At 34.8% G+C, this 12,785-nt stretch overlaps 1 protein-coding gene across 10 annotated transcripts in view; it reads right to left on the minus strand.

Moving 5' to 3' along the window:
- The window catches only part of WRN (WRN RecQ like helicase), a 144,431-nt gene that overhangs the window by 50,886 nt on the left and 80,760 nt on the right, over positions 1 to 12,785 (minus strand). For all 10 annotated transcript variants that reach the window (XM_013059317.2, XM_013059315.2, XM_013059308.2 and 7 more), the window contains 2 exons: positions 8,195 to 8,369; positions 3,506 to 3,687 (listed from right to left, as the gene is read on the minus strand). In XM_013059317.2, the coding sequence (XP_012914771.1) occupies positions 3,506 to 3,687; positions 8,195 to 8,369 (357 nt within the window). The remainder of the gene's footprint in view (positions 1 to 3,505; positions 3,688 to 8,194; positions 8,370 to 12,785) is intronic.

Genomic DNA, 12,785 nt, shown 5'->3' on the forward strand with positions numbered 1-12,785 from the left:
CTAATATTATGACTATTCAAACTTCTGACTGATAAAAATACCTCCGTACAATTCTCAAAGATGACACCAGTTAAATGACTTCTGGAAAGTCTGAACATACAAATGATCGCTTATTCAAAAACATTCTTATGATCTGACACCACCAACCACCATGCCTTTCTGTATAATTTACCCCCAAATCTCTTCCAACTATTGACTCTAGTTCCCCATAATCTCATTCTTCCTAGCCCATCCCCTAAAAATTCCAGTTGACCATTAAACAACACAAGTTTAAACTGCATCGGTCCACTTACACGTGAATTTTTTAATAAATACAGTAGTGTACTATAAATGCATTTTCTCTTATGATTTTTTAAAATGGAATTTTCTTTTCTCTAGTTTATTTATGGTAAGAATACAGTATATAATAGATACAGCATATGAAGTAAGTGCTAATCTACTGTTTATGTTATCCATAAAGCTCCAAGTCAACAGTAGGCTATTGGTAGTTAAGTTTTGGAAGAGTCAAAAGTTATATGTAGATTTTTGATTACCTGGAGGAATCAGCACTCCTAACCCTCATGCTGTTCAAGGACCAACTATAGTTATGTTTTTGCTTTATTTATTTGTTTAGCTCACCTCTTTCTCCTCAGGAAGGACAAAGAAAAAAACACCTACACTCTAAGTACTATAGCCTCCCTTGTATTTAGTTCAGATGACCTACATTTAACTTTTCATTATCAGTGTCAGTAACAAATCTGGAAAAACAAAATTACAAGTCTCTAAAAGCAAATTTGGTAAATATTTATTTTACTTTTGGGACTATTAAAGTAAAATATTCTACAGAATAAAAATAAGTTGAAAAGAAAAAAAATTCTAAAAGCAACCCATAAATACAAATCAGTTGGAACCAGATGGAAGAATTATTAAATTGAAATTAAACTGCAAATTATTCCCTTTTTAAAAAGTTTACAATAATATTGGGTTTGACTGTTTAATAACCAATGCAGACATTGAGATGTTGCCAATGGTACTGCTTCTGCAATAAGAAATAAAAAATTACATATTTACACTGATGAATGGACAAGTTTCTTTTCTCAATCATAGCATTCTAGTATAAGATACACTTTAAAAGTTTTATGAATTACAGTAATCTTTTGACTGAGAACAAGAAACTCCATTTATTCTCAAACTTTGTTTCTTTCAATAGAAGAGATCGGTCCCAAGAATGACACAGATCTGTCCTAAATCCTCACTGAATTCTCTTTTATCATGATTAACCCTGTAGGTTTAGTATTTCCCTTAGGATGGATGCAAAAACAACCTGTCTTTACTAAAATTCAAGTATGGGTTTTCTGGCACCATTATTTGATTACTAACCACTATTACTTCTGTGAAATCTTAAAGAGATAACCATTTAAAATATCTTTTGAAACCAAGATGCCTTCAACAGACAAATGGATAAAGAAGACATGGTCCATATATACTATGAAGTATTATGGCTCCATCAGAAAGGATGAATACCCAACTTTTGTATCAACATGGATGAGACTGCAAGAGATTATGCTGAGTGAAATAAGTCAAGCAGAGAAAGTCAATTATCATATGGTTTCACTATTTCTGGAGCATAAGGAATAACAAAGAGGACATGGAGAGATGGAGAGGAGAAGGGAGTTGGGGGAAATTGGAGGGGGAGACAAACCATGAGAGACTGTGCACTCTGAGGAACTAACTGAGGGTTTTGGCAGGGAGGGGAGTGGGAAGTTGGGTGAGCCTGGTGGTGGGTTTTGTAGAGGTCACGTATTGCATGGAGCACTGGGTGTGGTGCATAAACAATAAATTCTGGAACACTGAAAATAAATTAAAAAAAAAATAAAGTATCTTTTGAGACCCAAATAAATAGCAACTATATCTACTGATGAACCTGCATAGTCATAGTATAAAACTCCGGCTGTTAAGTGTTCAGCACCTCTACTACAATATATAAATAAATGAGAATTGGTAAGAATCAACATATGTTTGAAACAACCCCAAATTTAATAGTATCAGATAGACCTGTTCTCTATCCCAGTTATTTTAGTTTATAAAAAGCTTTTACATAGGCAACCGTCAAAAGAAAAACAATAATTGTTCTGTTTAAGGGGATGGTCTTATTAACTCTGTGTTAAGAAATAAAAGCTATCACTATTCTTTAAAGAGCTTAAAATTTACACCAAACGTTTTTATCTAATTAATCCCTGTTCTTCTTTCATAACTCACCCTATCACTTCTTGAAGGAAGACTTAACCTGAACTTTTTAACTTGGTAAATATGCAATCTAGTGTATTCTTACTTACAATTCAACTGTCCTTCAAAGTACCTAACACAGCTATAATTTTTCCAAAGATTTGCATAATCCCTTCTAAAAACTCTTTTGGTTATTGAAATTGTCAAACACAATGAATTCTATGTATCTAGAGTTGTGGATACATACTCTGCATGTATATACAGAATCACAGAATCTGTGATTAAGATCTGCCATTTCCATTATATTCTCTGAGAGCTGAGAGCAGGCACCATATCTGTTTTTATTTATCACTGTATCCCCAGCATAGATCATAATGCTTAAAACATAGCAGGCACTCAGAACAAAACACTGCTGAATGATGAATAAAAATAAAAACTCTATTGGATAGGTACTCTCATCATTTTAATAATACGAGCTAATATGTCCATGCAAGAGCTCAATTTATTCAGCAACATGGATGTGAATTTTGAAAATACCTCATCTTAACAGCCACATCAATTACCATATATAGGGTTTTTTTCCCCTGAGATTTTATCCTCCTATGGATGAGGGCATCAGTTGCTAAACCCTGCCCCTGAAATTTTTGCAAGATGAAGTTTTCCATTCCAGTATACATCTCATAGAACACAAGTACCAATAAAAGACTTGCTTCATGTTTAAGTAGAACGATCTTCCTACATTTAACTGAACACTTAATGTTTTTCATGGCTGTCAATCAGTACAATGAATGGCTAGCTATAGTGCAACATGAGTATTCACACACAATCAAGAAGAGCTGCATGTTTTCACAGAACTAACAAAAGAAACAAATGGTAAAGAGAGTCAAATAGCAAAATTCACTTGGAATAAGCACCATTGTAGCACAGGAAAAAAGAACCAATAACAAAATAAATGCTATCTGAAGAAAACTATGGCTGCAGACATATCAAAACTCGAGAGGACCTGGGGAGAAAAAGTTTGTCCATGCACAATATTAGGAAAGCTCCCATAGGATCCATGTTCCATTCCCAGTATAGTCCTGATTGAGTTAATTCTTCACACTAGATAAGGTATAGCTGAAATCAGGTCATCTCTGGGTGGCAACACTTAACCACAAAGGTTCTTACATGTCCTCTGTTTTGTTGGTTTTAAATGCACTTATACACATTACTTGGAATTTTGGATGCAGCTTCAAAATACTTTCAAAGCTTATACGGAAAGAAAGAAATCTGCAAAAGTAAAAGCAATAAATGGTTTTACCTGTTTAAGTTAATGTCTGCTGGAGCCCACAGTACATGACAAGAACTCTGAAGCCCATCACGGCCAGCTCTCCCAATCTCCTGGTAATACGATTCCATTTCTTTAGGAGCACCATAATGAATGACTTTGCGAATGTCGGCTTTATTAATGCCCATTCCAAAAGCTATGGTAGCTATAACACACTGAGAATAAATAACAACACTGTTTGACAAGTATGTAGCAGAACCAAAAGCTGACATCTTTACCTTTTGGCAAGAGTAATAATTAGCTCATTAACTAAAGTCCCTGGCATGAAACTGAATTTAATATAATTTCAATCAACACTTACAGATCAAAAGATTATCTGCCCAATTTATGAATTAGAGATTGGTAACCCTAAAATGGGATTTCTATTTCCTCCCTATAAAAAGTAGCAACTAAAGTGGTCTCCCTGAACACCTATAAGTTAGTACAAGACACAAAATAGATTCTTAAAATACTTACTATATTAAAAGGGACTTCATGTTATTATGAAGTTTCAAGAGTCCTTACCAAGTATCTAAATATCTAAAGTATCTAAATATTTTCTAGCATTATTCCAGATGGAAGGAAACTTCTCATTAAAGATGGTAAAATGGAACATGAATTTATCTCTGCAACTTTAAAAGATTCCTAACATATATGAGCATACTGAAATGATATTTACATCATTGGGAGAAGTTTTAGGGAAGAATGAGTGATAAGAACATAAAAAAAACTAAAAAAATTTTTAAAAGTATTAACAGTAAAAGAAGATGTGCAACAAAAGTAACTATAATTTTCTGCATGGCTTAGAGATAAAAAACATTTACAGAGAAATATATATGTATCGATCTAACCAAATTATGTTAATGTTGGGAGGAATGGGGGTTAGAAATACATGAACAGTGTAAGCAGAAGGGCAGGAAGGGGTATGAAAGGGAGATAAACTCACTCCTCATAGTGGGAAGTCAATAGACGATGCCTACATCTAATAAATGAAAACTAATAATAAATTTTAAAAATCTAATAAATAAAAACTAAGTAGTAACAATAAAAGCAAATCACTGCACAATCTAGTGGTGAACAGCAAAAGAATAAACTAAGAGAGATGAAAATAGGAGACAGAAGTGGGGAAGAAAGGAGGCGCTTATGTTCCCATTGTAAACACTGCAGAAGTAGCTGGTATTTTAAATTGTGCCTGTATAACCAATAAAAGTTAAAGTACTATTACAAAAATCTATTAAGATGGACCAAGAATATAAGAAAGACAGAAAGAAGGGGGCAGAGAGGAAGAAAGAAAAAGAAAATACTAAATAGATAAAAGGAAATATAAGAAAAGTGAAGGGGAAAAAAACTTTGAAATAGAAATTTATTAAGAAAAAGCTTTAAGGGGTGCCTGGCTGCTCAGTTGGTAAAGCACTGACTCTTAATCTTGGGGTTTTGAGTTCAAGCCTGAAAATGGATGTAGAGATTACTTAAAAATAAAATCTTAAAAGAAAAAGCTTTGAGTGAATAAATCTAGGCCATTTTGCTGAATTTGAAAGTGAATAAGCAACACAATAATTTTAAGGTCTTTAAAAATGTATTTGATTCAATTTTCTTCCAGCTTAGGTGACATATAACAGTGTGTAAATTTAAGATGCATAATCTGATAATTTGATACACATATACACTGTGAAATGATTACTTATAAAGTAGTAAAGTTACTTATCACATCCATCACATAAAGTTACTTACCACATCCATTACCTCCCATAGTTAGCATTTGTAAGTGTGTACATAGTATATGTGTGTGTGGTGAGAACTTTGAAGATCTAATTTTCACCATATGATCCTGGTTTGTTTGTTTTTTTAAGATTTTATTTTTAAGTAATCTCTACACCTGACATGGGGCTTGGTATCTACAACTCCGGGATCAAGAGTCGCATGCTCTAGTGACTGAGCCAGTCAGGCACATTTATGACACTGTTTTTCACCCTCTTCTACAGACATGATGTTCAAAATGCCATTATTAACTCTCCATTGAAAAGAAAGTATTTTATCAAGTAATTTGTTCACAGACTCATCTCAGAAAGAAAAGAATCTGAGACCTTAAGAAAGCAAATGAAATACAAAAGAACATGTAACAAAATCAGGACTAAAAGTAAGAATGAATGGTCACAGTCTAAAAATGCTAATCTATATCTGAATATGGTTGGATTTGGTTAAGAATAGTAAGAAAAAATTTTTTTCTAAAATTATAAAATAGAAAATAGTAAGATTCTACTTATCAGTCGACTCAAGATATAAAGAGCTTAGGAAGTGAGCTCGACTTTCAGGCCCACACCAAAGTATAAATCAACTTCAGAAAGACAGTAGAGGGAACATCTAGAATTCTATGCATATATGCATTTAGTAGGCACTCAATAAATACTCAATGGCAAGTAATCAATTCCACGAGCACCAGACTATTCTATATAGATGAGGAAATGTATTTTTATCATCTTCAGGAGGTGTCTGAGGACTCTTGATGCAAATGTGAAGCTTACAATTTATTATAATAACAAAAAAGGAGTACATTAAGGCCAGTTGTCAGATACAACAGGACCCCTAATGTCGCTAGGGTGACAGCATCAGTACTAATTTATTAATTTTCCTAATGTGCATAAAACTTTTTGGCATCCTGCCACAGAAAGGGAAAATACTGTGGCACATACATATAACACCTTTATAGGTATCAGGTATAACTGGTGATCACTGTGAGGTTTTTAAAGCCATATTTCAAAGCATCAGTGTTTCACTGAAGCTGAACGTGGGTAGCAAAACCAGATGCATCCAACGAAGTCTCCCCTCACAATATAACAGAGAAAGTTTATAATCTCTCATATCTGTAAGAGATGCTTCTACCTAAATGAGTAATTAATAATAAGTCAAGATGAAAGAAATCATTGATCAGTTAATGGCTCGAACATCAATTGTTAAGATTCAGTAAGCAACAGCCAATAAATTTTATCTGATAATTTTCAAACTCCTGAGATAATAAAAGTATAAACATTTTAGAATTTAGGTAACTCTATTCTAAGCAGTTGTGATAACTGTTCCTATCTTTAGAAAGAAGAGAAAGAAAAAGAATGCTTTTAGGTAAGTAAGCATTATAGCATGATAGTGCATAGTGAACTTTACAGTGCATATGAACCATACTTGGGGTAAGTTGTTTGAACAATGTTGGTTTGAGGATCATTACCAACTACAGAACTGGACAGAAAGGAAATGGAAGACCTTCAGAGCAGAAAATGCAAAGCAGAAGTTAAGTTCACGTCTCAACTTCAGAGGAGGCCTAGTCCACAGGCTTGCATTAACAGACTTGGGATAGGATACTGACAGCATGAAGTTGTAAACCTTCCAACATGGTCTGAATTTAAGTCCTCCTAAATATTCTGCATGACACCCACTAAACCAGGATTCCAATCACTTCAGATTGGAATTATTACATTATTTCAATCATTACAGCAATCTCAGCTAGAACACTTCACAGTGACTTCACTGATTCCCTTTCTTCCTTCAGTCTTTCCTCTTCAAATCAATCCTGCTTAGAGCTGCTAATCTAATGTTTTTATGATACTATGATCTTGCTCAAAAACACACATTAGTTTGTCATAATGGTTTTCAAACGCTATTCTTTGGAGCTCTGAGAATTATAGAATACCCCCAGGGGCTGTCTTGGGATAATGGAAGCCTCTTGGATCTCTTTCTCCCTCACATCAACTTTGACAAGAATTAATCCACTTCGATTTGTCTTACCTATCAGATAAAAATGAATTAAAGAATTAAATGAAAATTTAAATTAAAAATTCTAAGGCTACAGTGGTCTAGAAAAACTACAGGTACATTACATCAATCCCAGCCTGCCTCTTTGCAAATTTTAAGGCCCTTCTCCATAACCTGGCGAACCAACCCATTCAACTTTTTTCCTGTGAGTCTCTAACAGTTCTTCCCTGCCTCTTCAACCTGTACTTTGAACCAATCCTATTCCATACTCTCTTTCTCTCCAACCATTTCAAACTATTCCCAGTTTCCTAAACCCAGTATGCACTTTCCTACCACAGTGTCTTTGCAAATGCTAGTCCCTTTCCTGGGAATTCCATAACCAAGCCCTTTGCCCTTATCACGCACTGGCCTCACATACTCGACACACTTCCACTTACTTGTTCAGATTCTATGCTCAAACTGCTTCTTCCTGGTTGGATCATCACAACAGAAGCTACCTTAACAGCGAGCATTTCTTCCTCTATGTACCTAAGCACTATGTGCAGCCTGCTCTATGTACTCACCTTCAATGGTCTGTTCACCTGTCACCATATCATACATTAATTCCCTTTGAAAGAAACTTCTTCTTTTTTTTTTTTAAAGATTTTATTTATTTATTTGACAGAGAGAAATCACAAGTAGGCAGAGAGGCAGGCAGAGAGAGAGAGGAGGAAGCAGACTCCCTGCTGAGCAGAGACCCGATGTGGGACTCAATCCCAGGACCCTGAGATCATGACCTGAGCCGAAGGCAGTGGCTTAACCCACTGAGCCACCCAGGCGCCCAGAAAGAAACTTCTTTACACTCAACACAAACAAGATAGAAGCTAAAGATATGGGAAATAAATATTAGAGAAACATCGGTTTCCATGGGGAATAGAGAGTAATGATGATGGATCTTCATACCTGAATTTCATCTCTCATGAAACTATGATGAACCTCTCTCCTTGATTTAACACTCAAGCCTGCATGGTATGTTCCACAGGCTAAGTTCAGTTTCTTAAGTTCAGCTGTAACTTGTTCTGTCATTTTTCTGGAAGGACAATAGATGATAGTTGGGCCCTCAAATTCCCAGGTGGTACTAAAATCAAATAAACAAACACACACAAACAAAAGAATAAAAACATATAAATATATAAATATATATATAAATAATCTCAGTTTGAGATTACCTTATTTAATTTCCCCTTTCTTTTTAAAACTTTAAATTTCATTTGTTAAATTTTAATTAATTTTCTTTTCAGTAAAACACTATAAAAAGAACACATATAGAAAACAATGATACATTTAATTACATAAAAATGTGGAAAGTCAAATGTGGAAATGATTATATTAAATCCCAAACACCTTAGACTCATCTTTTGTTCAAATTAAAGTTAAAACCAGATACAAGTTTATTTAAGCAAAAACCTTGATAAAAACTTAACAAGCTACTGGAAATTCAATTTCCATACTTTTAGAATGCAAAGCACTAGATGAAGGATTAGTCTTCATTTACATAAGAAAGGTAAGTGAATATTTACATAGGAGAATAGTCTTACTCTTTCTCATCATCAAAAAATTGAGTTTCTATGTATGTTTACTAGAAAAACAGTAACTTTTTGTAATATTAAAGATCATTTTTATAGTTCAAAGAAGCATTTACTAGTAAACTTGGGACTACTACAGACAACATCTGTTCGAAAGTCTGTTTTAGAATCCTGTGCTTATTTATTAAAAATGCAAAGGTTGGTTTCCAAAGAACATTTATTTAATACCTCAATATATTCATTTACATGAATATATTCATTTATGCCAACTTAACCAATATTAAAACTGTATTATTTTAGATTTGGGAAAAATTTTAATTTTTAATGCATATATTCTGATATAATTTCAACTTTAGGAATTTATTTTACAAATATCTGCCAAAAGACACATATACACAAATATTCACAACAGAACTGTATTAGTGAAAAGTAAATGTTCATCATTATGTACATTCATACTATGACATATTAAGCAAGCAATAAAAAATTACTGTATCTAAAAACCTTTAAGAAGGACTTATGGCAAAAGTCATTGAAAACTTAAACAGAGGGGAAAAAATAGGCAATAATTTGACTCCACAAGTTTTACTGAATCATCTACTCAAAGCAATTTTTTACAGTGACCAAATGGGCTTCCATAACAAAATGTCCAGCAGTAAAATAAAAGAGAAAAATTACAAAGTTTTTTAATACACAAAACTATCATTTTTTTTTTTAAGATTTATGTATTTGAGCAAGAGAAAAAGAGAGCACAAGTGGTGGGAGGGACAGAGGGAGAGAATCCCTAAGCAGACTCCCTGCTGAGCCCGGAGGCTGACAGAGGGCTGGACACCACAACCCATGAGACCATGACCACAGCTAAAACCAAGAGTCAGAGCTTAAACTGATGGAGCCCGCCCCGGCACCCCTCACAAAACTATCATCATTTTAAAAACATTTCTCAAAGAAGAAAAATTTTTTGCTAAAATGTGAACATTGTAATATCCTACATATTAGGACCCTAATTTTAAAAAATCACATTATGCAGAAAGATAGCAAAAATGCTTTTTCTTAATAATGATAAAAGTTTCCATGTACTGAAGATATAAAAATCCTAAATATGTCTGTACCAATTAACAGAGCTTTTTTTTTTTTAAAGATTTTATTTATTTATTGGACAGACAGAGATCACAAGTAGTCAGAGAAGCAGGCAGAGAGAGAGGAAGAAGCAAGCTCCCCAAAGAGCAGAGAGCCTGACGCAGGGCTCAATCCCAGGACCCTGGGATCATGACGTGAGCCGAAGGCAGAGGCCTTAACCCAATGAGCCACCCAGGCGCCCCCAATTAACAGAGCTTTAACACATGAAACAAAAATTGATAGAACTAAAGGGAGAAAGAGGAAACACATCTATCTCTCATAACCAGAGATTTTAACCTGTATCTTAGCAAAGACACTTCAAATCAAAGGAAAATACTGTCTAAAATATGGAATTACTCCGTAACTACTCCTGCATAAAGTTAACAATAAAAACTGGAAGTGCATATCTGCACAGCACAGTTAGAGAAAAGAAGGGTATAAAGCTCAATGCCCAAATAGTGATCATTTATGAACAGTGATAAATGAAGAACAGAACCAGAAGATCTAAGTATTCTTACCTGACATGTTTCTGTAGTGTTCAAATTGAAACTAAGACCATGTATCAAGTTTTACATTTAAAAAAAGTAGAAAATACACAAACATTTAAACTTAGTACAGAAATCAGAGGAATAAAATTTTATCTCTATTACAAAAGGATTCATTACTTCACCAAGTGGTTTACTAAACATTGTTATTTCCTCCCAACAATTTCCTGCAAGGAAAGAAATCTATCTTCACCTAACCACCAAATTAGATGGATGAGAGAGGCTTGCCTATTCAATTTCAATGTATCATGAGTATAGAAAACAAATAAGGTCAGAATTTAACAAACAAGTTGGCCCAATGAATAAGGAAAAAATGGCAAAATTAAATAAAGAGAAGAAACAGAAAGAAAAGGCAACACTCTGAAGTCTTAACTACCCTTCATCTAATTATTGCTTGTTAAGGGGAAAATTTCTATTTGCCTAAAGTCTACGGGAAGCATTCTGACTCGCAGTGGTTGGTGCTACCATAACTCCTGGAGGACTGAAAATGGGTGCAAAATCTTTCTTGCTTTGATCTCAGAAAAACCACTGTCACAAATATAAAAATCTCAGATGGTCTTGGATGTTAGACTAAGGAGTCTTGCTGTTAGTCCACAGGAAAGAGGGAGGCACCAGAGAGGAATGCCAAGACTCAGGGCTGTGCTTTCAGATGATGAATCTGACAACTGTGTCTAGAATGCAAGGAACACTGAGGAGGAGGGAGGTCTCGTCAGGGACATGGTAACAGTCTAGGCTAAGAGACCCCCACTAGTATAATTAACATGAAAAATGGTGAGAAGAAAACATAAAAGGACAATATAGTCAGAAAAAAAGTCAGGTAAACAGTTTCAAAAAGGAGAAGATTATTAGGGGAAAGTCACAGAAATTGAAAATAATATGGACGGAAAAGGATCAAAGATTAGGATAAAGGGAAGTGAAGTACAATGAGTACTCACTTCAGAGAGATCACCAGAGCTGTGCAAGTACTCAATACAGCCATTACTTTCTTGTTTTATTTTTTATTTTTTTAAGATTTTGTTTTTAAGTAGTCTTAACACCCGATGAGAGGCTCAAACTCAAAATCCCAAGATCAAGAGTCACATGCTCTACCGTCAGAGTCAGCCAGGCACCACCATTACATTCTTGTTTTAATCTGAATATAGTACAATTATGCCAAAAGAAGATCCTACATTTAAAGTCATCCTAAAGAACCCCAGGAGTCCTTCAGGAAAATACTATTGATGTTATTTAAACTATTTACCCAGACTTGTTTTGTGTTTGTGCTGGTAGGTCAAACATTATTCACGTGTATTCATTTTTTTTTTTTAAGATTTTATTTATTTACTTATTTGAGAAAGAGGAATGAGAGAGAGAGAACACAAGATTAGGGAGGGTCAGAGGGAGAAGCACTCTCCCCACTGAGAAGGGAGCCTGATGTGGGACTCAATCCTGGGACTCCAGGACCATGCCCTGAGTCTTAGGCAGTCACTTAAACCAATTGAGCCACCCAAGCACCCTATTTTCATGTACTCTGATTTAAAAACACATTTCGTAAAATGACAGTTATAAGCTTTTCACCAAGACAGATCAGGGAGATAAAACAAAGGAAAGCTTCTTAGTATACATATAAAAGGTGTCCAAACAAAAGAAACAGGAAAAAGTACTAGAGACAGCTTCTTCTTCAGTAAAATGAAAATAGTATGGGGGCACCTGGGTGGCTCAGTTGGTTGGGCAACTGCCTTTGGCTCAGGTCATGATCCTGGAGTCCCGGGATCGAGTCCCACATTGGGCTCTCAGCTTGCCAGGGAGTCTGTTTCTCCCACTGACCTCTCTCCTCTCATACTCTCTCTCTCTCTCTCTCAAATAAATGAATAAAATAAAATAAAATAAAATAAAGAAAATAGTATGTAGCTTACTAAGAGTTATAAGAATTACCAGATCATTTATATAAAGCACCTAGGATAGTCCCTGGCACATAACAAGGGCTCAAAAATATTTATTATTAAGATGACTTTTAAAATTCCCTAATACTCAATTAGTCATATAATTAGTGACATAATTAGTGAGCTAAAGAAAATTCAGTTAAAAGACTCAGTTGTTTTTACTGTTCACTTGCCAACTGTTTTTTTTTTTTAAGATTTTATTTATTTATTTGACAGAGATCACAAGTAGGCAGAGAGGCAGGCAGAGAGAGAGAGGACACAGGCTCCCTGCTGAGCAGAGCGCCCGACTAGGGGCTCGATCCCAGAACCCTGGGACCATGAGCCGAGCCGAAGGCAGAGGCTTAAACCCACTGAGCACCCAGGCGCCCCATACTTGTCAATTATT

The sequence above is a fragment of the Mustela putorius genome, unplaced genomic scaffold (assembly GCF_011764305.1).
Source record: "Mustela putorius furo isolate JIRA1106 unplaced genomic scaffold, ASM1176430v1.1 tig00537255_pilon_pilon_pilon, whole genome shotgun sequence".
In the NCBI taxonomy this organism is placed as follows: domain Eukaryota; kingdom Metazoa; phylum Chordata; class Mammalia; order Carnivora; family Mustelidae; genus Mustela; species Mustela putorius.